Source organism: Dermacentor variabilis, unplaced genomic scaffold (assembly GCF_050947875.1).
Source record: "Dermacentor variabilis isolate Ectoservices unplaced genomic scaffold, ASM5094787v1 scaffold_13, whole genome shotgun sequence".
NCBI lineage: Eukaryota > Metazoa > Arthropoda > Arachnida > Ixodida > Ixodidae > Dermacentor > Dermacentor variabilis.
In genome coordinates, this window is record NW_027460291.1 from 32,439,194 (window position 1) to 32,467,128 (window position 27,935).

A 27,935-nucleotide genomic window follows, 5' to 3' on the forward strand; every position below is an offset into this window, starting at 1 on the left:
CAAAATTTTACGCGTTTTTAGAGTGTTCCACAATTCAAAAGCGGTAATAGTTGTCGTTAACGTTTTTTTTTGTGCCATGTGTTTCACTACAGCGCATTTGCCCCGTCTAGCCACACTGATAACAACGCAGCGACTCGCCGGCGGAGGCCGCCGTGTCTTCGCTCCATGTAGCGCAGCCCGACGAACATACGGCGTCGCGCCGCGGCAGATTTTCTGCCGCCCGAACTTCGTCGTGAAAGTTTGCTCCATGTATTCTGGCCTTTAGGCGCTCGTTGCTGCGTAACCTCCGCGTAAAGGCCAGAATACATGGAGCAAACTTTCACGACGAAGTTCGGGCGGCAGAAAATCTGCCGCGGCGCGACGCCGTATGTTCGTCGGGCTGCGCTACATGGAGCGAAGACACGGCGGCCGCCGCCGGCGAGTCGCTGCGTTGTTATCAGTGTGGCTAGACGGGGCAAATGCGCTGTAGTGAAACACATGGCACAAAAAAAAACGTTAACGACAACTATTACCGCTTTTGAATTGTGGAACACTCTAAAAACGCGTAAAATTTTGTTTAGAAATGATTTCTAGCGTTTTTATGTGTTTGAGACATTCATGTGCCGATGTAGTTTAAAGAAAGCGGCGATGTTATGCATTGTGGCAGCACTGGGCGGGTAAACAACTTTCGGCTCCTCCAACTCCGCGGCTCTGTTCTGTGGCTCAACGCGCGCGCGGCACGCTTCTTAACAGCCGAAATTAACTTGTCGTTAAATTCCAGCCGCGCCGCTTTGGAAGGCATGACTATGAAAAGCGGGAGACCGGCGTGAACGATAGAGCGGGATCGGGATACACGGACAAGCGGGGAAGCCTCGTCGGAAGTCGGGGCGGATAGTGAGACCTGATTGGCTCGCTTTGGGGCGCCGCTCGTTTGCCGCTTCCGGTATCGCCGACGCCCGACGAACTTTTCTGCGCCAGCTAGATCGGCGGCGAACGACGTTTTCTCCGCCGCCGCGCATCGCGCGTACCCCGCCGGGCGTCAAACGCCGACTATTCATCGCATATTCGCTCCATGTATTCTGGCCTTAACCGAGCGAACGAGCATAGCGAAGGATGACAGACGGCGATAGCGAAGAAAGCGCGAGGAGGAAAACGGAGAGGAGGGTGCAGCGGAAGCGTGTGAGGGAGAGTATGGCGAAAAGGGGAGGAGGAAAGCGGAGTGCCGCACGATACGTGCTTCACGGCGGCAACCGGGCATGTGGCGAGCGCGTCCACCAGCAAACAAAGCACTGGCGTGGGCATCGGACCCACTGCGCATGCGCTACTTCGCCTGCACCATCGCCGCTAGAGAATGCGCTCCGCGTGAGCCACGCGTTCCTGTGTTCACGCTTTCTTTTACAGCGAAGCTGCTTATGCGACCCTGTGTCGTCATCGGACTTACTAAAAAGGGGACATATCACCCAGCGGGAGAAGAAAAGAAGAGATAAACAGGGGGAACGGGATTGGAGTGACCCCTTCCCCCCTGTGAGAAATGCTATCTTATACGCGAGTCTTAGAGTTGTCACACAGTGCATTTTTGGCGATCGAGGCAGATCGGCATCGAATTTATCGACGATTTATTCCACCCTGCCGCGAAAGAAACAAATGTTATGCAGGCGGCTTGCGGCTAACGAACAGTGCCCCGCGATTGTAATGTGATACTAGGAGTGCGTAGTTGCCGGAACTTCTTGCTGCCGCAAGAAGTGCCGGCAGCCACGTCAATCGTCAAACCAATCGTCAAAACGATTGCAGCGCCCGCATCTCTAGTGGTGAACCTCGCGCCCAATATACGTAGCTTTGCATTAGTGGTTCTGCACATTCCATCCCAGCTACAACTATGGGAAGACCACGAGTAGTGCGTACTCCTGAGGGAGAAGCTGCTTACCGCGAGCGTCAGCGCAACAAAAGGGGCGGAGCAACTTGTACGCGAAAAAAAAAACCACGCCAAAACACAGAAACCCCACGCGCAAAAAAAGAACAATCACACTGGAAGAACTGCAAAAAAAAAGCACCACTAAAGCATGCTCACCGCGAGAAGCACGCCACAGCGAAAATGAGGTGAAAGAATGGTGAAACATAAGATTTACATATACACAGCTTGCGGAGTTTGACTTGCATGGTCTAAGATTCGGTATAACTAACACAGCTTCGCTGTTCGACCATCTTCACGGACAAGAAGGGGCGGTGATTTTTTGAACAATGAGCGATGCAACCTTGGGAAATGCTTCGTCTGCCGCTGGTGCTAAACGAGCTGTACCGAGCAGAGGATCAACGCCTCTGCCGAGTGGACCCTGTCGTTCGGAATCAAATTCTGTGCCACGATATATCGCGAATTCAAAATACTTAAACAGCTGCGCTCAAAATTCACATAAGGAGTATCGTAATTGTCGGTGAATTATTTTCATCCACTTTCATTCCTCTTTATTTACCATTTCTACATTTCAATTAAAAGTATGTAATGTACACTATGCGTTCCTCGTCGTCTTTGTATGTTCGCTTCATATGTTTCTAACAAAAGTCAGGCTACTAAGTTCCCCTTCCTCTCGTTCATTATGTATTAAGCATATCATAAGAAGCCAACAAACATTGACACCAAGGACAACATAGGGGAAATTACTTGTACTTACTAAATGAATTGAAGAAATGATAAATTAATGGAAATGAAAGGGGATGAAAAAATAACTTGCCGCAGGTGGGGAACGATCCTACAACTTGCGAATTACGTGTGCGATGCTCTACCAATTGAGTTACCGCGGCGCCGTTTTCCCATCCACTTTTCTTGGGTATTTATGTTTCCTACTAGAACTCTGGAAGTGTTAGCCAGCGCCGCCACTCACAAACCTTGGCGGCGGATGTGGAACATCCTTTCTGCCGCAGGCGTCAATTGGTAGAGCATCGCACGCGTAATACGAAGACGTGGACGTGGGCTCGTTCCCCACCTGCGGCAAGTTGTTTTTTCATCCACTTTCAGTTCCATTAATTTATCATTCCTTTAAATTCATTTAGTAAGTGCAAGTAATTTATCTTATGTTGTCCTTGATGTCAATGTTTGTTGGCTTCTTGTGGCATGCATAATAAAAGTCGGGGCCCTCGGTTAACCCCATTTCATCTCGTTTAAATATATATATATATATATATATATATATATATATATATATATATATATATATATATATATATATATATATATATATATATATTAGAAAGAGAAAATGGTCTATTGCGACATTTCTTTACCCGACTAAGACGTCGAGTAGAGAAACGTCTCAATGCTTCTCCCTTTCTTTAAATTAGTTCGTGCAGCGAGCAAATAAAAACCCGCGGACTTTACATATTGGCACACAATCTTCTTTATCCGGTGACCGCATTTATATTAAGGGTTGTCGCTCGGCGCAAGACGCGCCTTTCTGTAATGAAAGTTTCTCGAATGTTATCTGTCTAGTGTTCATCAACGACACTGCTGAAAACATACGTGTTGAAATTCGAATGTTCGCAGATGACTGTATAACTTAATAATAATAATATTTGGCGTTTTACGTGCCAAAACCACTTTCTGATTATGAGGCACGCCGTAGTGGAGGACTCCGGAAATTTTGACCATCTGGGGTTCTTTAGCGTGCACCTAAATCTAAGCACACGGGTGTTTTCGCATTTCGCCCCCATCGAAATGCGGCCGCCGTGGCCGGGATTCGATCCCGCGACCTCGTGCTCAGCAGCCCAACACCATAGCCACTGAGCAACCACGGCGGGTACTGTATAACTTATCAAGCAATTTCTAGTTCTAACGGCCAACTTCTTTTCAGCGATTCCCTATCTGCAACAAAAAAATTGGTGCACGACGTTGCAAATGACTGTGAATTCCAAAAAGACTGTGGCAATATCACTGTCACACGTAAAAACAATCCTTTAAATTTTACATATCGCATAGCCAACGAACCTCTCTTAGTTATAAACACCTTTATATACTTAGGCGAAACACGGGGGAAAAAATATGGGGTTTTACGAGCCAAAACCACTCTCTGATTATGAGGCACGCCGTACTGGAGGACTCCGGAAATTTTGACCACCTGGGGTTTTTTAACGTGCACCTAAATCTAAGTACACGGGTGTTTTCGCCCCCATCGAAATGCGGCCGCCTTGGCCGGGATTCGATCCCGCGACCTCGTGCTCAGCAGCTGAACACCATAGCCAGTGAGCGACCACGGCGGGTGAAACACGGGGAAAGCGGAAGATGAAAATTCAAGACGATAAGCAAAACGAGAACAAGGTGAAAGCCGGAGCCAACGTTTCGACAAGTGGATTCGTCTTCAAGGCGACATATGCTTTCCTCGCCACAGTATATATACGTGGGGCTCTTCTAAAGGGGAGAGGGCGTAAGGGGGTGGGTGCGGCAACGAACTAAGGTGTGTTAGCGGCGAGGGTGTCGAATTGAGAATAAAGGAGTGCTGTGCACAAGGCCAGGGACACGGCCGTCTGTCAATCACGTGTCAATGCCCGCGTGTCAGCCGGCGTGCACAGCAGCCCTCTATTACCTGTTTCACTGGTGGTCGTGGGTTATCGTGTCTCTGACAGAGATAATAGAAGGAGCGGTAGAAACAGGTGCTCATGAAAAAAGAAAAGAAAAGGAAATACTGAAATGGAACAAATACATAAATAAAAGGGGGGAGGGGAACGGAAACAAGAAGGAGAAGAAGAAAAAAACACTAAGAAACCAAACTAAGTGTTTTTGCCTATAGCTTGCCATTTAGCATAGCCAATGTTTTCTAAAGCTCCCTTTAAGACGTTTATGCCTATTGGTTGCAAAGTCTTCAACTTATGCACAAGGTATGATTTTCTGTATTTTCTTTCTCGTTCAGAACGGAAATTCGACTGTAACATGTAGAGTTTAAGTTCATCAAAGTTATTACCTGGTTGGTTGAAATGCTCGGCGACGGCTTTGGGAAGCTTTTTAGCTATGTCCGCGCGATGTCCGTTTAATCTGATATTCACGGATTGTCCCGTTTCACCGATATATTGTTTCTTACAGAAGGAGCATTCGAGCATATAAATCACATCCGAACTTGCACATGTGAAGCTAGATTTGACTTCGTGTGTATAACTATTTGTGGTGTTTTTAATTTTATTGTCACTTTGAAGGTGCCTGCAGGTTTTGCACCTGGGGCGACAACATGCTCTTATTACGGTGGAATGCTGTTGGCTGACTTTTGCGTGCACTAACATGTCTTTAAAGCTCCTGTTGCGGCGACAGGTAACCCCTGGTACATCCGGGAACGCTTTTCTCAGACGCTCGTCACTTTATAATATTGAGTGGTATTTTCGTAGGCTGTTGTTTATGTTTGGGAGTGCATTAGAATATTTTGTTATAAATGCTGGCGGTCTGTCAGATTCTGGTGTAGGCTGTTTCTCAGCTAATTCCGACTTTCTCTCCAATCTTGACGCGACGTCATAAGCTCTGTCGAGAGCAACTTGTGGATAGTTTCTTTCTGCTAGCGTTGTTTTAAGATTATTTAGGTGGTGGATATAACCGTAGTCTTCACTGCAGATTCTTCTTATTTGTTTCGCTTGTCCGACAAAAAAATCCTTGCTAGCAGTGTCGCGGGTGATGACTGCTGTAGTCTAAATATTGCTGGCTATCCGCAGGCTTCCGGGAAAGCATCGTTCTCAGTTTTCCGTTTTCTATGTAAACCGTCGTTGCTGATCTGACTAAGAGAGCGATGAGCAGTAAATTTAATGCTCGGGCAAAAGCGATTCAAATGGCTAATTAAGTCGGTTAACGTGCTTGTGCCATGTTCCCATATTATAAATATGCCGTCAATGTAGCGCAGATAGGTGCGGGGTTTTAGAGGGTAGGATTTTAACAGGTCTGCCTCGAGCTGTCCTATGAAAATGTTCGCATACTTGGGAGCGAATGGTGTCCCCAAGCTAGTGCTGAAAGTTTGCAGGTAATGAATAGAATCGTATTCGAAATAGTTGAGCGTGAGGACTAACCCAAGGAGCGACAGGTAAACTTCAAGAGCGTGTGCTTGGGGATTCATTGCTAGGGATTTAGGAACGGCTTCAACTCCTTCACTCATGAATATGTAAGTGTAAAGGGCAGAAACAGCCAAAGTGACTAGAATAGCGCGGTCGGAAAAAATTTGGTTGGCATTGATGCCGTCGATAATTCGAAAGAAGCGCGGCATGTCTTGAACAAAAGATTGGAGGTTGGTGGGGATGTTTGACAGGTGGTGATTTAGGAATTTAGATATTGACACAGAAGGTGTGTTATTATTAGTCAAGTCAAGTCAAGTTTATTTCCAACACCGAGTCGGAGGTTGTTCGGCGAAAAGATGTCGCAGACATATTGAGAGTGCCCAAGGACCCATTAAATAGCAGCAGGCAGGTTGCAAATAAATTTTCAAATATTCTGAGAACCTTTTTCTGCAACACCTCGAGTCTGTTTAGGTTCTGAACAGACGTTTTTGCCCATACTATCGCGCAGTAAAACAAGCGGGAGTAGAAGTGGCCATAATATATAGCTTTCTTTAGCCATAATGGAACTAGGTTTGATAACCTGTACAGACAGCCTACAGTTTTGCCCAATTCAGAAGCAAGCCTTGACACATGGGTATTGCACGACATGTTTTCCTCGAACCAAACACCCAGAAATTTTTGCGTGCGAACGCACTCTAACGTTGTGCCTTGAAATGAGTATTTCAGATTAATACATGGTTTGTTCGTAGGCCTAAAAATAACGTATTTTGTTTTACGTGCGTTTAATGCAAGTTTGTTTTCATTTATCCACACTTACAAATGCCTTAAATAATTCGTTACAGTAACTTGTAGACTTTTCATTGAATGAGCACTAAAAAAGACATTCGTACCATCGGCATACATAACTAATTTTTCTGTGTAAGGGATATTACATATATCATTAATATAAACTATGAATAATAAGGGTCCTAAGATCGAACCTTGTGTAACACCTTGCTTAAGTTCAATTTCTGCTGACGTTAAGCTTCCGACTTTCACTTATTATTTTCTGGCTAATAAGTAGTTTTTAATAAGTTGAAGAGCAACACCGCGTATTCCGTAGTCGAATATTTTTTGTGCTAGGATATCATGTTTTATACTATCAAAATCTTTTCTTCAGATCAAGAAACAATCCAACTGTATAGTCTTTTTTCGAAATTGTTTAGTATCTCTTCTTTTACGTTTAACAGGGCTAATTCAGTGGACTTGCCTTTCTGGAATCCGTACTGAGCATTGTTTTTTATGTTAAACTTACTAAGAAAGTTCCTTATTCTGCAATTTATGGCAGACTCAAACGCCTTCGATAGAACTGGCAAAACAGAGATTGGCCTGTAATTCAAAATGTCATTTAGAGCACCGCCTTTATGCACAGGGCATACATGCGCAAGCTTCAGATCGGAAGCGAAAAGTCCAGAAACGAACATACAATTAATGATATGAGCCAGGGGCTCTGAGATGAGATCCACCACATACTTCATACGCACCGCACTTAATTCATCAGAACCTGTTGCGACATTGTTACGTAGTATATTTATCGAGCTTAATACCTCAAACGGTGTCACTGGGGCCAAACTAATTGTGTTAGGCTGTAAGACACTATAGGCCGACCTGGTTTCTTCTGTACATATTTCTTCTACGGGAACCTTATGTATTTTAGGAAGAAGATAAAAGCGGCCTACTTCTTTGTTTTTGTGCGCCATGAAGCGATGTTCAGATTGCGTGATTAGTTCCTTGGACAGAAGCTCCGCTATTGTGCTTTGCACAGTATTGCTGTAGTCTGAAGTTGGGTTAGAGTCGAGTTTTCTGTAATGGGTGTGGTTGCTCAGCTGTTTGGAGGCCTCATTCTTGTACTTTTCTATAGACCAGATTATGATACTGCCGCCTTTGTCTGCTGGTTTTATTACAATGTCATTTCATTCTGTGAGTTCTTTAAGGATTTGGTGCTGAGCGGGGGACAAATGTTTGCGTCTCTGGCAATGCCGCGCTGACTCTATATTTCCTTTGAGATCAGCTGTATCTATATATCCAGGTCTGGGCACCGTTCGGTTTCCGGTGTCCACGTGCTAGGTGGTCTAAGAGAGTCTCTATCTTGTTTTCCTACGTCTGGCTTATCGAAAAAACTCCTTGATGCGCATGCGCCTTGAAAACTCTGTTATAGCTTTGTGGAGTTCGTATTCGTTTACTGCGTTGTTCGTGGGAAAAAACGTTAGACCACGTTTCACAATAACCTCTGACCTTCGATGAAATGCGTATATGTCGTGTATTGAAAAAAAAAAAGCCCTAACACAACTGCATTACTTGAGGAGAATACTAGCACAATCTACTCAAGAAATAAAGCTTTTAGCTTATAAAACATAATTACGACGAATATTAGAATACGCTGCGGCAGTATGGGATCCCTGGACCGAAACTAACAAACTGAAACTAGAAAATGACCAACGCAAAGCAGTCAGGATTATATTTAATTGTTACAGTTGGAATATATCTCCAACAGCCCTACTGCAAACCGCACGACTCGACCAGCTGGGCATGCGACTACATCGCGAAAGATTAAAATTATTCTACTTATATTGTCATAATAGAATAAAACTAGAGGAAGGCATTTTAGTTGAGTCCTTTACCTACACTCTACGCGTTCCTATCATTCAAAAAAAGTCGGCGCATTTTCGTGTAAAATTTTAAATACTCATTTTTTCCCAGTACCCTTGCTGAATAGAATGGTCTTCCTGGAAACGTGATCACTTCTGAAACGGTGAACTTGTTTCTACAAGCCCTCATATGCAATCTCTGTTTTGCGCCAAGTGTTTTGCTTTTGTCGTTCTTCTACTTCATCTTACGCTATGTTTTGGACTCTGGTCGGCTCTCGTTGTTTGCTACTACTGTTGCAACGTATGTTTTCTGTTTTTATACAGTTTCTGTACCCCACTCCTGCCTAAGGGCTGTAATACAGGCCGGCAGTATTTCCTAAATAATAAACGGTTATATTGATTCCATATGTTGTCGCCGAGCCTCCTGCAATCAAATTCTGTGCGCGACAAGAATACTGGTGTACACACACGCACACACACACGAACGCACGCACACACACACAGACACACACATACACACACACACACACACACACACACATACATACATACATACATACATACATACATACATACATACATACATACATACATACATACATACATACATACATACATACATACATACATACATACATACATACATACATACATACATACTGTACTGAAGGCACTGGGCAGCGGGCATGGTGCTAGTGGATGAGAAGAAGACGACGAGGTGTGCTTGCTTCCCCGTTTCGAGATAGCACCGACCTGTTTTAAGCCTACCGCTGCAACCTAGAGCTAGTGCTGCTAGGCGAACACCCCCCCCCCCCCCCGTTGCATTTGGTGGAGCTGCTGGGTTTCTCTTCAACATCCTGGAACTCCGCAGTCGGACGCTACTACCAGCTGTTACAATGGATGAACCGGGACCGTCCCAGGCTGCTGCTCCCGTGCCCCCGGCCATCGTCTGCTCTGGTGTTATCCGCCAGCGCGATCCGGCTATATTTAGCGGCACTGACGACCACGACGTGGAAGACTGGCTCGCCGAATATGACCGTGTAAGCGCCTATAATAAGTGGGACGACCGCGCCAAGCTCACAAATGTCATATTTTACTTGACTGACGTGGCCAACCTATGGTTCCGCAATCACGAAGCCGATTTTACCATCTGGTCGGCTTTCACGGCGACTTTGGCTGAGGTCTTCGGCCGTACCGCAGTTCGCCGGCTTCGCGCTGAGCAGCGCTTGCGTGGTCGAGCTCAACGCCAGGACGAGACCTTCACCAGTTACATTGAAGACGTGCTCTCGCTCTGCAAGCGCGTCAACTCATCCATGGATGAAGCAGACAAAATCAAGCACGTCATGAAAGGCATCGATGAGCATGCCTTTCAAATGCTCGTCGCGAAGAGTCCCCGGACGATTGCTGAGCTCATACAGCTTTGCCAGCAGTACGACGAGCTGCGCAAGCAACGTGCATCAACACGCGCTGCTCAGCAGGACACTGCGGGAATGGTCACTTTGTTCAAATTGCGGCAGAGCTTCTCACTAATAATAGAAACGGCGGCTCCGGTGTCGATAAGTGCGTGTACGGTGACCCCGTCTACGGACAGTTCAATTTCGTTCGCCGGCGCAGAATGAGGCCTTGAAATGTTCGACGGAAACGCAGTTCTTGCCTCTGGAACTGCGACTGCTAGTTTTCCTCTCGGGCTGGGCTGGGTCGGCGAACCATCGGGGAAATGGATCGGCGACGTGGGGAAGGCGACCGGCGTGAATCGAAGGGGAGGCGACTGTAAGAGGTGTCCGGAGGAAGGTTAGATTGGTCCTGACGCGGAAGTCGAGCAGGCCGGTAGCTTGAGGCACCCCCACTGTCAGGTAAACGGGGGCTGCGACGGCGGCAGAATCGTGCTACGTGGCCCGGAAAATGGCATGAATAACATATTGGCCGGTTATCAGGTGGCGCCACGGGTTGACGACAGGGGCTCCAGCAGCCGAGTAATTTAAGGAACGACTATCGGACGCGAAGGTGGCGGCGGTACATGGAAGGTGCCGGTGGCCCGGTAGGAATCAGGAGCAGGAGGAGTGTAAGGCCGCGCGACAACGTCAGCGTACGTTAGCGGACCAGCTGCAGGCTGCGGAGGAGGGGCAGATGGCAGCGCCGCGGCAACTTGCGTCTGCATGACGTGACGAAGCGAAGGAGCCAGGGTTGTCGACGGCTCGGGTGCGCTATTCGCCAGAGAGAGTTGGCGTGCGACTTCCTGGCGGATGAACTGCTTTATCTCCGGCATTAAAGCAGATATGTCGGCAGCGTCGCGACCGAAGTCCAACGGGGATAGATCCGCACCCTTACCTCTCTTTCTCTGCATACGGCAACCTCGCATCGCGTTCAGCCTTCAGCGTCGTGCACAGCCCGGGTTGTCATTCAAAGCGTTATGCATGTTATCGAATTTGTCGTCCTGCCTCGTTCCTCGCACGACGTTATTCTTAGTTGGAATTTCCTATCTGTAAATCAAGCTCTTATCGACTGCGCTCGTTGCGAACTTACGTTATCAGTGCCGTGTTTTGACCCTGACGACCATTATTCTCCTAAAGTTGTTGCCGCCTCTGACATCGATATTGCACCTTTCTCCGCCGCTCTGGTTCCTGTGTTATGTAGCTCTGCTGCGAACTCATCTGTCCTTTTTACGCCGTCGACCACTTGTGCGCGCCGCCGGAACTTTCTGCTTCCGTTTGCTGTCGTCACTTTTTGCGAAGGTTCTGCTGCCCTTTACGTGTGCAATCCGTCCGCCTGCCCATCATCCCTACTCCGTGACGAGTGCCTGGGTACCGCTGAAGCTTTCGATAGCATTCTTCCGGCTACCATGTTTGGTGATACGGCATCACTTCCGATTTGTGCCGTAACTCCTCCCGCCGCGACCGATGCCCCTGTAGACGTCTTCACTCGTGCCGTCGACGCAGAACTCACACCTGCGCAGCACACCGAAATCATCAAGCTCCTCCAGCGTTTTCGTGCCTCATTTGACATTGGTCAACCATCCTTGGGCCGGGCGTCCGCAGTTGTTCACCGTATCGACACCGGCCAACAAACACCATTGCGCCAGCGTCCGTATCGTGTGTCGGCCGCTGAACGCCGTGTCATCGACCAGCACGTTGACGACATGCTGGAGCGTGGCATCATCCAGCCCTCTAACAGTCCCTGGGCATCTCCGGTTGTCCTTGTTAAAAAAAAAGACGGCTCCATTCGGTTCTGCGTCGACTATCGCCGCCTTAACCGAATAACGCGCAAAGATGTCTATCCTCTGCCACGCATCGACGATGCCTTGGACAATCTGTAGGGAGCGGAATTCTTTTCCTCGCTGGATCTACGCTCCGGGTATTGGCAAGTGCCAATGGCAGAGGCCGATCGCCAAAAGACGCCCTTTGTAACTCCTGATGGGCTATATGAATTCACCGTCATGCCGTTCGGCCTCTGTAACGCGCCTGCCACTTTCGAGCGAATGATGGATAGCATTCTTTGAGGGCTGAAGTGGAAAACGTGCCTCTGTTATTTGGATGACATTGTGGTTTTTTCCACCGACTTTGCGACGCACCTCAGCCGCCTCGAGCAAGTCCTTGCGTGCCTCTCCACTGCAGGACTGCTACTCAATCTGAAGAAATGCCACTTCGGCGCTCGCACACTTACTATTCTCGGTCATGTAGTGTCCAAAGACGGTATCCTCCCGGACCCCACGAAACTTAGCGCCGTAACCGAGTTCCCCAAACCAACCACCATGAAAGAGCTTCGCAGTTTCATCGGCTTGTGCTCATATTTCCGGCGCTTCATCCGTAACTTTGCCTCTATCATCGCCCCCTTGACGCAGCTTCTCACCGGCAGTTCTGACCTATCAGCCTGGTCCCCGGCATGCGACGACGGGTTCCAAGAACTGCGACGCGTTCTCACCTCTCCTCCAGTACTGCGACACTTCGATCCATCTGCAGCAACTGAGATCCATACGGACGCTAGCGGTGTCGGGCTCGGCGCTGTTCTTGCACAACGCAAGGATGGCTTCGAAGAGTACGTCGTCGCGTATGCCAGCCGCACCCTTACCAAAGCCGAGGCGAACTACTCGGTTACTGAAAAGGAATGTCTGGCCATCATTTGGGCAATCGGAAAATTTCGTCCTTATGTGTACGGGCATCCATTTGACATCGTGACCGACCATCATGCCCTATGCTGGTTATCTTCATTAAAAGATCCAACTGGTCGGCTCGCCCGTTGGGCATTGCGCCTGCAAGAGTACGACATCCGCGTTGTTTATCGCTCCGGCCGAAAACATTCAGACGCAGACGCTCTATCCCGGTCACCCCTGCCCTCCGGTCCTGTCCACTCGTCTATTTCCACACATGGAGCCTTCGCCCTCAACATTACCGACATGCCATCAGAGCAGCGAAGGACCCATGGATCTCTTCGCTTATTGACTTCCTGTCTAGCCAGTCGCCAGCGCCAATTTCTCGGACGCTCCGTCGTCAAACCGAGCACTTCATCATTCGGGATAACCTGCTGTACCGCCGCAACTACAATTCGAGCGGTCGCAAGTGGTTGCTTGTTATACCCCGACACCTGCGCCCTGACATCTGCGCCACGTTCCATGACGATCCCCAATGCGGCCACGCTGGTGTCTTAAAGACATACTCTCGCATCCAGCTTCGGTACTACTGGCGCGGTATGTACCGCTTCGTTCGCCAGTACGTCCGGTCCTGCCTCATATGCCAACGACGCAAGACGCCACCTCAACATGCCACCGGTCCCTTGCAACCTTTACCATGCCCCGCGCGCGCGTTCGACCGCGTCGGCATTGACTTATACGGTCCGCTTCCCAACACTCCAAGTGGCAACCGCTGGGTTATTGTCGCTATCGACCACCTCACGCGGTACGCCGAAACTTCAGCCCTAGCATCTACCACAGCAAAAGACGTCGCCAGTTTTATCCTTCGAAACCTGATTTTACGCCATGGAGCACCTAGAGAATTACTGAGCGACCGCGGTCGCGTTTTTCTCTCCGACGTCATTGCAGCATTGCTAAAGGAGTGTCGCATCATTCACCGCACCACCACGGCATATCATCCTCAAACTAATGGGATGACAGAGCGTTTCAACCGCACCCTTGGTGACATGTTGGCGATGTATGCTTCATCTGACCACTCGAATTGGGATCGCATTCTGCCTTTCGTCACCTACGCTTACAATACCGCCACGCAAAGCACCACTGGGTTCTCCCCTTTCTTTCTCCTTTACGGACACGAACCTTCATGCACTATGGACACGATTCTGCCTTACCGACCAGATGCTTCGGAGTGCACGACTGTTTCTAGAGCGGCTGCTTACGCCGAAGAATGTCGCCAGCTCGCTCGTTCGTTGACATCCCAGGACCAGTGGCGCCAAAAGCATCGCCATAATTCATCTACTGCGGCTACGTGCTTTGCTCCTGGCTCGCTGGTCTGGTTGTGGGTGCCCTCTACTCCTCCAGGCCTTTCCTCTAAGCTCCTCTCCAAGTACCACGGTCCTTATCGGGTACTGAAGAAAACATCCGCGGTCAACTACCTCATCGAGCCAACGGAAGCGCCTTCCGACCAGCGTCATCGCGGCCAGGAAATTGTGCACGTCTCCCGGCTCAAGCAGTGCCATGACCCTTCTGTGTTTTCCTGCCCTTAGGTCGCCAGGATGGCTACTCTTTCGGTGCGGAGTGATTGTACTGAAGGCACTGGGCAGCGGGCATGGTGCTAGTGGATGAGAAGAAGACGACGAGGTGTGCTTGCTTCCCCGTTTCGAGATAGCACCGACCTGTTTTAAGCCTACCGCTGCAACCTAGAGCTAGTGCTGCTAGGCGAACACCCCCCCCCCCCGTTGCAATACATACATTCATACATACATTCATACAAAAAAGAGAAGAGGTCCATGAACTGACCCTTCAGGTACACCATATCTAATTGATGTAAAATCACTGTGTATTCTATATAGAGACTACATGCAAACGCGTTGAAAAATAATTGGAAAAGAACTTCGAACCAACTAGCTCAGCTTTCTGTCGTTCTAATCTTCGAATAACGACCTCGAAAACCAATACTTTCTAGTTTGTATAACAGGATGTTGTGATTTATGGTTTCAAAAGCTCTTGTCAAATCTAAGAAAAACACAAGCACAATATTATATTGATCAATATTTTTACATACATAATCATTACATTCTTCAAGTAGATCAACTGTTCTTAGACTACGTCTAACACCATATTGGAAAGGACTTATCAAATTTCTCGCAAAAAAAAAAATAAATTATGGGGTTTTACGAGCCAAAACCACTTTCTGATTATGAGGCGCGCCGTAGTGGTGTACTCCGGAAATTTTGACCACCAGGGGTTCTTTAACGTGAACCTAAATCTAAGTACACGGGTGTTTTCGCCTCCATCGAAATGCGGCCGCCGTGGCCGGGATTCGATCCCGTGACCTCGTGCTCAGCAGCCGAACACCATAGCCACTGAGCAACCACGGCGGGCTTCTCGCAAGAGGATATCTTGCAAGGGTAAAGAAATTTCTCCATTATATGCGTCTACATTATATAGATTAGTCGGGCAACTTTTACGAAGCCTCCATAACATATCTTTTTGATAAGATAGTACTAAAATGGATGCTGTTGTCCTTTTTTTTTCCTCAGATGTCTACGTTGAAATTTCACTTTCTTCGTGGCTAGCAAAAAGAACGTACTAAACTGATTTGCCAATTGATTATATGCTATCACAAGGTTGGTAGTATCTAATGACGTCCAGTCAAAGATTCTGATTACCTTTTCTACCTTTCATCGTCTACGAAGTATCCCACGTGATTCACGTCACCTTCAGAAGAGATAGCATCTCTCACACATAAGGCCGTAAAATAATGATCCCCCACTTTTTTATGTATAACTTTAGCATTGGTTTCCAAGTGTGGGCATCTCGACGCTATATGATCAATGCATGATCTCGCGAGCCGAGAAGATAGTTCAGCACAATGTGTTGGCGGGCTAGTTGGTGCCATTCCATGAATACTTTGTTTTGCGCTAAACAAAGTATTCGAGCCGAGAAGCTAGAAGTTCTTCAGGCTTTAAATCGTGTATTAGATGTGCTAAACCATGGGCTGAAAGTAAATCTACATAATCAGCGACTCCCTGTTTTCTTGGTTTGGCGATATCAATGTTTATGTCTCCCGCTATAATTATGTTATCACGAGCATGTTTGGTGAGGAAAATATAGACAATTCAGATACAAGCACTTTCAGATCTTAATTAGGGGGCCTGTGCACTACCTGTACAAGGAAAGCAGCTTCAGGCTTGCATAATGTAAAGGCAACGACTTCAGCTGCAGTAAAGTCATTAGAAATTACTTCTATTATCCATTCGTTCCTAACAAATACATAAATGCCACTGGCCTTACCCAGGTCACAGCACTTTTAATGTGACTGAAAACCTTTGAGAACATACGCTGCAGATTCAGACTTCATTATATTTATCTATGTTAATATGAGGATGTCTAAGTATTTCAATGCGTCGCTCAAGTATGCATTTAATGCATCCCCGTGCTTTCTGATGCTTCTAATATTAATGTGTACAAGGTCAAGAAATGATGCGGTACAAGTATCACCGAAGCGTAACGTTCTTTCTACCCATTCCGCGAAGAAATTCAGCACAGTGGACATGATTAGGTCAGCCTTACCAAATCATCTTCGCCTGACAATTTTTTTTCACGCCACATCCTTCAATTATCCTCACAAAGACCATCGCATTCTTGGTCCACACAAACTTGAATGCCTTATTAGCAACTTGCTTTGCCTGCCAAAAGTAGTCTCCTCGTTTCAGTCGTCAAATTTTGATTGCTACGCTTGCTAAACCATGCGTCTGTCTGTGCTCTGGAAGTAAATTTGATGATTGTGGGCGGTATTCTTCCTTCCTTCCCTAGCTGGCAGCCTATGAGCTGCATCAATACAATCAGCAGTCAGTGATGGGATATGGAGTTTTGCTGCTAGTGGTCTCAAAACAATGTTAAGATCTTCATTGGCACTAGCTTTCACATTATGAATTTCCATATTATTCCTTATAGAATAACTCTGCAAATGTGTCACCGCTGTCTGAAGTTGCACGATTTCCTTGTCCTGCACTGCAAAACCTGTGTGTAATTCATCAGGACGTTTCTTTAGAGTAGCAAGCTGTCTCCTCTGAGTGACAATGGCTGTGGTTATTTCATCATACTTTTTTGACAGCATTTCGATCGAGCTTTTGATCTTTTCGATTGGCTTTTGCGTTCTTTTTTCCAACGCCTGAGCACATCCCCATGTGATTCAGGCTACTACATTCACAACAGAACGCGCTTTATGTATCTCGCAGTACCGATTCGCGACAAGCAGCACAGTTTGCAACTCCTGGTGTAAGCGACATGACAAAGATACACAGTACAACGCAAAAGGCTCTGTCGCAGTCAGACGGGGTGGAAACGAAAGAAGGGAAAAAAATTGACGCAGAAACTGCTCTGGGAGTTGTCTAAGTATGCGTAAGCATTGTGCCCCTTGCTCATCTCCATGCAGCCCGGTGTGATTGTCAATGTTACGAAACTTTATCAGGTTAGTACCAACGACAGCACTGTGGCGACCAGAACGAGTGCGGTCGGCGGCGCCAACTGCTCCCATGACGTTCCGATCCTTAGAAGCCGTTACCGCTCTTCAGCGTCTTACCCATCCGCGTCGAACCATTGACTATACCATGGAGGAAGGAAAAATTTAGGAGAGAGAATTACATCACGAAGCCAGCCTTGGTAAATGAGCATTGGTTAAGCCGGCCCTTTGCACAGTGGTGGCTCAACACTGTGATCGTTAGGTAAGCATTTCTACGCTTACCCAACGAGAAAACCTCCGTCCAACGTGATCTTCGCGATCTCTGGCGTCGAGATCACGAAGCAATCGAGATTTTCTGAGACATTTGGTTCTCAGTAGCTATGCAAGTAGTTTTTATTCGGTGCGCGCTTGTTCGGCTGTCCTGCAGTAGCTCAGCCTTCTGAGCGGCAACACTAAAACCAACCGCGCACTTCGACGTGCGATCACGAACTTGGCTTCAATCGCGTTGCGGTATGCTCACTCCTAACTTTTTCCTTCCTCCATGGACTAAACGTACTCGGGCAGCTGCTTCTTATGGCACCGCCGCGTGCGCTGCACCTTCATAGGAATCTGCGATGCTGACAAAGAGTGCCGACTGCTGATAGCTTCTGGAGCTGTGTTCTCGTCGCTTACTCGGCGTAGTAGAGACACGGGCGGGCCCGTATCTTGAAAGCGATCTGCGAAAGCGGCAGAGTGAGGCGTGTGCTGAGAGCTGCGCAAGCGTTGTGTTCTCGCCGCTTCGTTGGCGTTGAAGCGAGAGGATGCACGAAGGTGTACCCGCTCGCTGCTAGCGGGCGCTATCAGGAAAGCGGTCGTCTTACGGGACGGACGCAGGGACCTCGTTGGACGGAGGCTTTCTCGTTGGGTAAGCGTAGAAATGCTTACGCATTGAAAAATAGGTATCACCAGAATTATGGCTTACCTACCAAACAGACGGCATGTTACCTTGAGAGCCCGCACCCCGTCAGACTGTCTAGAACTTACGCGAACAGCAGCGATTATACCGGAAGCTTCACTGAGCCATGCATAAATATCCGACGCGTCTGATTCGCAGATAAGATTTCGACAAGCGCCGACTGTGCTCGCCGCCATTGTTGTGCTTCGAGTGGCACTTGCTTTTGTGGGCACCAGGTTCGCACAATAAAAAGTAAGTTTCGTGGTTCACAGTTTTGCTACTGTGCTCTTCACCGGCACTGCAACGTGACATATATATTAATTTATTATCATTTTATTTTTATTTCTTCAATACTGCGGACTCAAGGTCGAAGCAGGGTGGGCGATACAATACAAATAAAGCAGCCAAAGCAAAAAGAACCAGTAACAAAAGAACAACACCGATGCAGACTCAAAAATGTTAATTCACAGTCAGACCACTTGTTTCAGTAAGGCAATTCCAATCATACATGGTCCTTGGAAAATAAGAAAATTTAAACAAGTCAGTGCGAGCAAAATGTGACAGCGCGTTTTGTTGGCGGTTTCGGGTGGGCCTGCTAGTTTAGGGTGATAAATAAGGTGATAGATCTAGAGCTAGCTTATTATTCAAAATTTCGCAAAGAAATTCTAAGTTTTTGTCTTCGTACCTGTAATAGTGGTATGACATTAGATTGCATTAAATTAGAGGGCGATTCTAATGCAGAAAATTCGTTAAACATAAACCCTGCAGCCTTTCTCTGAACGTTCAAGACTATCAATGTTACCTTTAGTATTATAAGGGCCCCATATCATCATCATCAGCCTGGCTACGCCCACTGCAGGGCAAAGGCCTCTCCCATACTTCTCCAACTACCCCGGTCATGTGCTAATTGAGACCTATATAATGCAGGCATATTCTAGTTTTGGTCGCACAAGAGCAGTGTAGCAGAGCAGTTTAACATTAGTAGGAGCAGTTTTAACTTTATGTTTCAGGACACATAGCTTGCCGAAGGCACATGAACAAAATTATGAATATGAATATTCCAAGATAGGTTAGAAGTCAGTGTCACATAGAGATACTGGTAGCAAGTTACTTGTTGTAATGGTGAAGGCCCTAAATGTATACGAAAATGGAATTTTTTTTTTCGACTTACTGGAAGGCATACACATTCGCTCATGTTTAGTGACATTCCCCATTGTTTCCACCATTCATATATATTACCTAGACTAGTGTTGAGGTCGTTTTAATGATTAGTGCAAATGATTTCTTTAAACAAAACACAATCATCAGCAAATAATCTAATTTCTACACCAGGTTTAATAAACATCAACAATATCATTAATATACCATAGAAAGAGCAAAGGGCTTAGTACGCTGCCTTGTGGCACACCAGATGTGACTGGAAGACAATCCGAGAGTTGAGTCCCTACATCTACGTATTGTTTACGGTTAGTTAGGTAGGCTGTAATCGAACAAACAAAAATATTCTGGAATACATATTGTTCTAAGTTTGAAAATTAGTCTACCGTGAGTAACTTTATCAAAGTCTTTGCAGAAATCTAAGAAAAGCATATCTGCCTTACCATGTCTATCGAGGGTTAATGCAAGAAAATTAAACAATGGGACGAGCTGAGTGACTGTTGAGAATCCTTTCCTAAACCCATATTGAAATTTAGTTCATATGGAGCGCTCTTCCAGCAATTTAGTTATATTAGTCGCTATAATTGTTCGAAAATTTTACAACATGACGAAGTTGGTGAAATAGGACGGCAATTCCCTAGTGTTAGGCTGTCCTCCAGTCACTGGGCAGTTTGGCATTCAGCAAAGAACGAAAAGTAATAACCAAAAAAAATTTGCTAGAGGTAGAGCATATCGTCGTAGAAACACGTTTGGGAAATCGTATGGATCGCACGATGCTTAGGTTTTCAAGTTCAACAGCATAGATTCGACACCAGGATAAGAAATGAAGTGTGCATCAGCACATGGAAATACTGTCGTGTGCAGTTGAATCGGAAATGGTAAACACGCTTTGAAAATATCGATTCAAATGCTGGGCACTGTCTCTCTAATCCGTCACGTTGGTTCCATTGACTGACAATTGCGATACTATTCCTTTCTTTTCACTGATGTAATTCCATAATTTACTGAGGTCACTTGTAATAAAGTCAGGCAATGAACTTTTAAAGTAATGCTCTCTTGAGCTGTGTACAGTTTGAGCGAGGCTGTTCTGCGCATCTCGTATCAAATTCGCCAGTGCGTGTTGTTTTTTTTTATTCGTTTAACTTTCCTCCGCTTCTGAATAATGCTGCGAGTCACCCAATGTGTTTGTTTGTTAATTTCTGTGCATTTGGTTGGTATAAGTTTATCTAAGAAAAAAGTCATCTTTAAACCGCGTCCTGAGGGCGCAGACACGTGTCCGAGAAATCGGTCAGGGATGTTTCCACATGTTTCCGTGCATCGTTAGCCCTTGAATGGTCTTTAAAATAACCAACTTGTGGGTTTTCACGGCTAGTTGCCAAAACAAGAGGAAAAGAAACGCACACAAGTGTATGGTCAGAGAGACCTTGACCTACTTCTACAGTATATTTAGAGAAATTGCGGTTAAGAAACCCAACATATAATATTGAAATGGAGTCACCCAGTACGCGCGTTGGTAAATGAACTAGTTGTAAGAGGTCACGCATAAGCATTATGTCAAAAACCATGTTAACATGCTTGGAAGAGTCAGTGCCGGCATCAAGGCGCTCCCAGTCCACTCCAGGTAGGCTCAGGTCGCCAATTAGTAAAACTTTCTTGTTCTCAAATTTAGCTATGTCATTTTTCAGTGTGCTGAGGTCTGTGTGCTGACATCTGGAGGTCTGTACAGTCCAAGTGCAATAAAAACTATGACCGCACCAAGTTACCCTAATACATATGCATTCTACTTCATCTACGTCTTCCAATAAAACGGCCTCGATGCAGTTTCAACTAGGATTGCCACCCCTCCTTCTCCAGACGACCTGTCCTTACGAATAACAGTGAAGGACGGGGGAAAGCCATGATCATCGGGCAACTGATCGTACAACCAAGTCTCAGTAATAACGGTGATATGCGGACCCTGTTGCAGCAGAAGTATTTCAAATGCTTCAGTTTTATTCACAATACTGCGGGTATGAATATTGAAAAGTCTTAACTGCTTCGTATAAGGCGCTGGGATAGGTCATGTGGCTTGGGGGAATGACGCTCTCTTACCTTTAAGCACCTGTTTTGGGATGTATTCCAGTAAAACATTTCTTTCCAACTGTAAGCCTGTCATGAGCTAAGATTACCCTTTCCCCTCGTTGCTTTTCTTTCTTAGCGCTGTCCCACAGCAACTTGCGTCTTTTTTTAGCGTGAACTGTGAATAATCATTCTGGATAAACACGTTTGATCCCTTGAGTTTTCTTGGCATTTTCTAATATAACTTTCTTGTTTCATTGAAAAATTGAAAGTGCATGAGGATGGGCTTTGTACCGGATTGTTTCCTTAGTCGGTGAATGCGTCCGATAGAATCGCATTTCACACCAAGCTTTTCTGAAAATAATTATTTTACTACTTTACCCTTCAGGGTTGCATCAGTTTGATCAGGTCATTCGAGAATAGCGTGAATAATGAAATTTGACCGTCGGCTGTGCAGTCTTCGAGATAAGTAAGCTTTTTGGTTGAAAAGTATATATATATATATATATATATATATATATATATATATATATATATATATATATATATATATATATATATATATATATATATATATTATTGCAAGCGGATTGGCCCACATTTCATTGTAGACTGCTACAGAGCTGAAATGTTTCAGTTCAATGATCATTCAACAATTTAACGTGGCCAGCGACGTTTTGTGCCTGTTACCAACATTTTAATTACATAATAAATATAAAACATTCGACTGGGAGCAAACTTGGGTGCAGATCTTTGAGTGAAACATATTGCAGGGGAGGTCTCGAGCGTATAGCAACCTGAAATTCAAGTGACGGAATTTGTAAGGGTCTGGCGATCTCGAAGCATCAGCAGACAGGGACTTTCAACGCGATAATTTATCCCCGGTATTCATACGCCGTTGCCTCTTGTGGTCTTCGTAGGGGTGTCCTTGCCACCGTGCTCTTGCTAATGGCGGCTGGGACCATAGCGGACGCTTACGGATCCGACCACGTGAAAGCAAAAGGTGAGCGTATGACGCTAACACATTGTCCTGTTTGGATTAAAGAGAATAAGGTTTCTAACTACCTCGGGTACAAGAGTTTGCAACAAAAAAAGATGTTGTTGTCTACGTTTACCTTATTCTTAACTTTGAGCTACTGTATTTGAGCGCATGAAATTCAGAAATGGCGCTTTTCCTGTGCTGCTGTTATGCCAATTTTGTCTATAACAGTATTCGTAAAGGGCAAGCCTTGGTGCTTCAGAGTAAAATATGAAAGCTGAAAACTTTCTTAGAAGCAGAGATCCGCCCACCCCTGTCTTTCGAACAATGACCCGGGGTGGCATTCATGAAGCTTTTTTTCACAAGTGGTGTTCGCCATTGGTCGTCCGTCTTTGTTAATTCTATATCCAACATCACGACTGGCTGGAATCTCCCCTTACGAATACTTGCAGGCACAACAACTTTTTGCGAATACGGGTACCTGTTCTGCTTACAAGGTACCGTCTGTGCTACACCTTATGGCGCCGTCGGAAAGAAACGAAATACGAAGCACGCGTCCTATAGTGCGGGGCTAGCAGGGAATTCTGAATAAATATATATTGCCTACGGGGACACGCGAGCGCTACCCGATTTCCGATGCCATAATCATACGGCTGTAGTTCTCAAAGCCAAAACTCTTTGCTGCACGATCTCAAGTCCTCGTGTTTTTTTTTATATGTCTGAATCCCTATCTCCAGGGGAAAAGAATATGCTGCCGCTCATTATGTATCTGAAGTCATATAAAATAGAGAACTAGAAGTTAATGCTCAGGCTAAATGTGATTTTACGCCGTGCTCAAACTAGGACCAGTAAAGTATCTAAATTACTCAGCTCCGTGCGTTATACGGTATACGCCTTGCAAATATTGACACGTGTACTTGTCTTTATCGGGCGACGCGTTTCACCGCCTAACAAATGTTATCGCACAGCGCAGGACGCGCTTGCATGCGTGGGAAGTTTCTGGAATGTTATCGATGGTTCCATCCACTGTCTGTGACCGAAACTTGTGTAATCTGATTGCATGTGTGCGCGACGCGAATAATGTAGAACTTTGTGGAAGGCGCGCGGGTCCCCAGCGATTAGTCTGGAACATTCGACGATTGATGTATAAAAGCCGACGCGCTTGACCCGTTGATCAGATTTTCCAGGATCGCCGACTGTGTTCGCCGCTCTCGTTGTGTTTTAAGTGTAGCCTGTTTTGTGGGCACAGGTTCGCCCAATAAAAGCTAGTTTTGCCTTTCACAGTATTGCTGCTGTGTTCTTTGACATCACGACCACGTGACAATATGCGATGTCATCTGCATCGATCGAACTCAGGAAAACGGCGAATTTCGTAGGTGCTGCTGGTAAGATGTACCTCGTGCTAATAACGCGCTTATGGAAGTCCTTCCACCTATTTGTCAGAAGAGATACTTTGCCACAGTAGACCAACGAGGGCCTTGTGCTCATAACCCTGCGCGGAAATGAATTACCGCGTGTCACGCACGGTTATTTATTTATTTATTTTTTACTTACCAGCGTCATTCACATGGTGAACGGCCGGGAAATGGCGTGAAGAGCGTGAACTGGAATCCCCGGTTCGACATGTCTTTCAAGGAGCTAGTTACTGTCTTTATGAACTTCATTTTTAGCCATTGCCCCATGAGAGTTGAACCGGGTAAAAGTCAATTCTAGTTTCATTACAGAAGCTTTTCAACATGAGGACGACTACACTGTCCGGTACATACTAACTGTTTCAGAGCGTGCACAGCAGCGTAATAACACTGTAAACCGCTCGCTGCGCGTGATTGGCTGCAAGACAGTCCAGTTACAAGCACCGCTCGTCTAACCAGAGTTTCGTGATGGCCTCTTCTGCAACAGCGGCCGTGAGAGTCCTGCGGAGCTTCTCCGTACCGGCCAACCTGAAGTTGCTTGCGTCAACCGCCCAGAAGACGTCGGGCTCCTACAGGCTCCGCTTCATGCATGGAATTCGCGCCATCAGCATTTACTACGTTGTCTTCGGCCACTCTGGTTGTGACTACTCATTCGCGAGGGGTGAGTGCCGCAGAGATTGCACGACGCATTGCGTATGCTGTTTGAGCTTTTTCACTGTGATTGTGGCAGGCCATGCTTTCAAGCTCAAATGCGGCAAGAACGGCCGCTCAACTTCTTCGCGAACTCGTTTATTGGCACGCTGAGCCCTGAACTCGTTTCCGAGTTTACCCTCAAAGCAGCTACAGTGCACAGCCACGATGGTCAGTGGGATGTATACAGCTGCGAGGTTCAGTGTCCTTTGTCTTGCTTTCCTTTTTTGCGTGCTATGCATTCCATCTGGAGCGCCTTTGAGTTTTGAACATAAAGTGTGTATAAATATAATTCCGGGTGGGAAAGTCCTCAGCTGTTTTCGAATTTGAAATGAATTTTATCGGACGGCATTTCGCCCACATCATCAAAACACAGAGATTGATGTAATATGGAGTAAATGTTCCAATGCATATAATTGTTTTTTTTTTTTACTTATGCCGATTTGTACGCTTCCAAACAACGCTCCTAGTTTTGCTTAAAGCATTTCCGTTGAGTACGCATATAGATAGCTTTATTTGCAATACGTATAAGGGTAGGGTGCGGTTACCTTAATTAATAAGGCGAATCTTTGAAGAATCAGAAATGAAAGAAGATGATACTCTAACACAATGGACTAGTCGTCCACAGCAACATGACTGTGCATGCTTTTGATGTCTAATCAATATACATGGCGAAAAGAAATAAGCTACCATGCACAGGGAACCCGTCACGCAAATGGGGCGATCACTTTGGTTGCTTAAGCTATTCGGTGGGCCTAGTTTCACGAACGAACATGACTCCGTGTCACCGAATGTCTTCACACAAGGACGCCGGAAATGAGCTGCGATAGGCGCGATTTGCTGCAGGTTAAGTCACGTCACGTTCGTCCGCGGAATTCGTTCCGTGGTGTGAATCTTACGGTGACAGTGAGGAGCTCGTCACTGTCGCAAGTCTCGGAGCGTTATGTGTGCTATACAATATGATTGTGATGTGGTTCGGCTGCGCGCCTTGGGTCTAAATCACATAGCTTTTCTTTCGTGACATTTGCCATTGGCCGACTCGCTATCTATATGTCGAGCATCGGGATTGGCTGAAATTTGCTCTTACACGAACAATTCTAGCGCGATAGGTTTCTGTGAATGCGGGGCCCTTGCCAATAGCGGAGCAGCATCACAACTTTTCACAGAGGATTTGCGCCTTGCCTCTTGGCTGTAAATATTTAATTGAAACAGAAGGTTCATCGCCGATTTTTTTTTTAATTCATTGCTATTAGATTAACGTTTAGAACTTATGTCATGCGTCGTGTTATGACAGCGAAAAACCAGCACCCATATTCAGAAAAAAACCTCTTACAGTATAATTTTTTTTCTAAGAGGAAATTCCTGCCAATCCTGATACTGGACATCTTATTAGCGAAGGCGGTCGGCCAATCGTAAAGAACATTCACGATTGAAAAGCTTTGTGGTAGTTCGGCCCCAGTATTCAGCTTCAATGTCTAACTACAAAACAACGAGAGCAGCTAAAGTTTTTCCCTGATGCTCCGCGAGGTAGGACATTTTGATGCAGCCCATTTGGATGACAGTCTCGTGTGATGTGCTAATGACCCCAAATTCAGTCGTCTTTATGCCCAGCATTTGCGCCTCCGCTGATGCGTAGCTCTCTTGCGCAGGTGGGATGATGTTGCAGCTTTCGTACTTCGACCGGTACGACTCCACGCTAGCGGCGGTTGGCTTCATGGCCGTGGATACCTTTTTCTTCTTGAGGCACGTGAAACACTGGCACTTTCGCCTCCGTCTAGCCTAAAGACACGGATGATTTTATATCTTAGGGTGGTCCCGTATTTTCAGATGGCTCATTCTGTTACAACTTGTTCCTTCTGATAACTTTTGTTTTTATGAATGAAATTGTTTTTTTCCTAATAAGGTAAGTCGTAAATACTTTTTCCGTGTTTCGCTAAACTGCTGTCATACCTGATAACCAGTATTTTTATTGAACCCATAACGAATCTCAACACTACGCAAGCTTCTACACACACAAAAAAAAATCATCTCACAAGAAGAGCGTTTTTACTCATCACGACGATTATGCGGTTTTCGTGGGCGAAAATAAGCGCTGGGCTTTTCGTGAACTAAACATAACTCTTTCTGTTATGCATTGAAGCAGGCGAGATAACCCGAATTTCCATTGAGATCAAGTATAGTGCAATAATGAATTGCTGAAATTTGACTTACGGACAGGAGCAGTGTCCAAACAAATACTTCGACTAACGCAGCGAGTTCCCTTCATCAGAAGATGGAAGGAATGCTTTACGTTTTTATAGTTCACTGACACCGTTCTCTCTTTTCTTGTCTCTCTCTCTCTCTTTTAGCATGGAATCCACGTAGGTTTAATTAATGACGCTTCGGTCGAGCTCTCGCATATTCTCGTGGCTAAAATTGTATATTCTCGTTGATGTCAGCTATCGCTGGTGAGATAATTATAGTATAGCAAAATGCGCAAGAAAACATTGCAAGCCCAAGATGGTTTGCGCACACGTTTACAGAACTTTCTGCGCTTGCGTAGACTGGATATTTTTTCACTTATGCAACAACTAAACTCTTTAACAACTCGCAAAAGCAATTCCGCGTGCTACTCCGGCTGCAACTGCGTATGTGGCGACTGCGCGCGGCCGGGGTGGGGGCAGAGTCTAAGTGCGTCGTCGGCTTGTAGCTTTGTGCGTGCTGCGTGTTCTCGGCGCTCGGTTTGCGTTGAATCCATAGACAGCACGAAGGTCGCTTCGCTCGCTGCTGCTGAAGCGCTTCCTCACGTCACTGTTTTGACAGCGAGTGTCCGCGATCATCGAGTGTGATGTGTTCATGTATGCTGTGCACGCTGAAATCACGCTTGTTAAATTAATTAGCAACCGAATGTTTACCTTGATCCACCCGATAAAAGCACTACCCTTGCTTCGTATGGCTGTCTGCTAATTTGGTATCGCAATCGATACTTCGCCTTTTGGGTGAAACTGCTATTTTTTTTTATTTAAGCCCTCGCTGATCAGGGGAATAATGACCGCGATATAGGCAAAAGAGGGCTAGACATTCAAATTTTCATTCCTCACGTTGCACTTTGAGCATGCGGCAGGGTACTTGAGGTCATCTTCATCAAACGGGCCCATTAGCCGTTGGGCCCGGAAAGAGCGATAATAACAATTTATGGTATGCGTATACTTACCATCTCGAACAAAACAAAAATCTGCATCTGGCTGTAAATGTAAATCTTTCACTGTTACGTCTGCTTTTGGACAAGGGAGTTAGCGGGCTTCTTTTTGTTGTTGTTGTTTAGCGAACACTGAAACGTGGCGTTGGCTGAAGTACAAAAGCTCATCAAAAAAAAATATCCCGTTAGCGCAATAGCACACCATATTTTGCAACCAAGATACAGGACATGCAGAGAGTGCCATAATGAACCCCAGCCCATTTCCACGGTTCCGTTCTGCAACACTCGTAATGACGTTTCACACGTGAGACTTAATC

General features: G+C 46.1%; 2 protein-coding genes across 2 annotated transcripts in view; both read left to right on the forward strand.

The window, feature by feature from the left end:
- Window positions 1-26,223, forward strand: part of LOC142566636 (uncharacterized) — a 312,815-nt gene extending 286,592 nt beyond the window's left edge. The window contains exons 5-7 of the mRNA XM_075677470.1: window positions 22,280-22,362; window positions 24,238-24,411; window positions 26,090-26,223. Coding sequence (XP_075533585.1) covers window positions 22,280-22,362; window positions 24,238-24,411; window positions 26,090-26,223 — 391 coding nt within the window. The remainder of the gene's footprint in view (window positions 1-22,279; window positions 22,363-24,237; window positions 24,412-26,089) is intronic.
- Window positions 26,224-27,908: 1,685 nt separating this feature from the next.
- Window positions 27,909-27,935, forward strand: part of LOC142566637 (nose resistant to fluoxetine protein 6-like) — a 183,069-nt gene continuing 183,042 nt past the window's right edge. Inside the window, exon 1 of the mRNA XM_075677472.1 lies at window positions 27,909-27,922. Within this exon, the coding sequence (XP_075533587.1) occupies window positions 27,909-27,922 (14 nt within the window). The remainder of the gene's footprint in view (window positions 27,923-27,935) is intronic.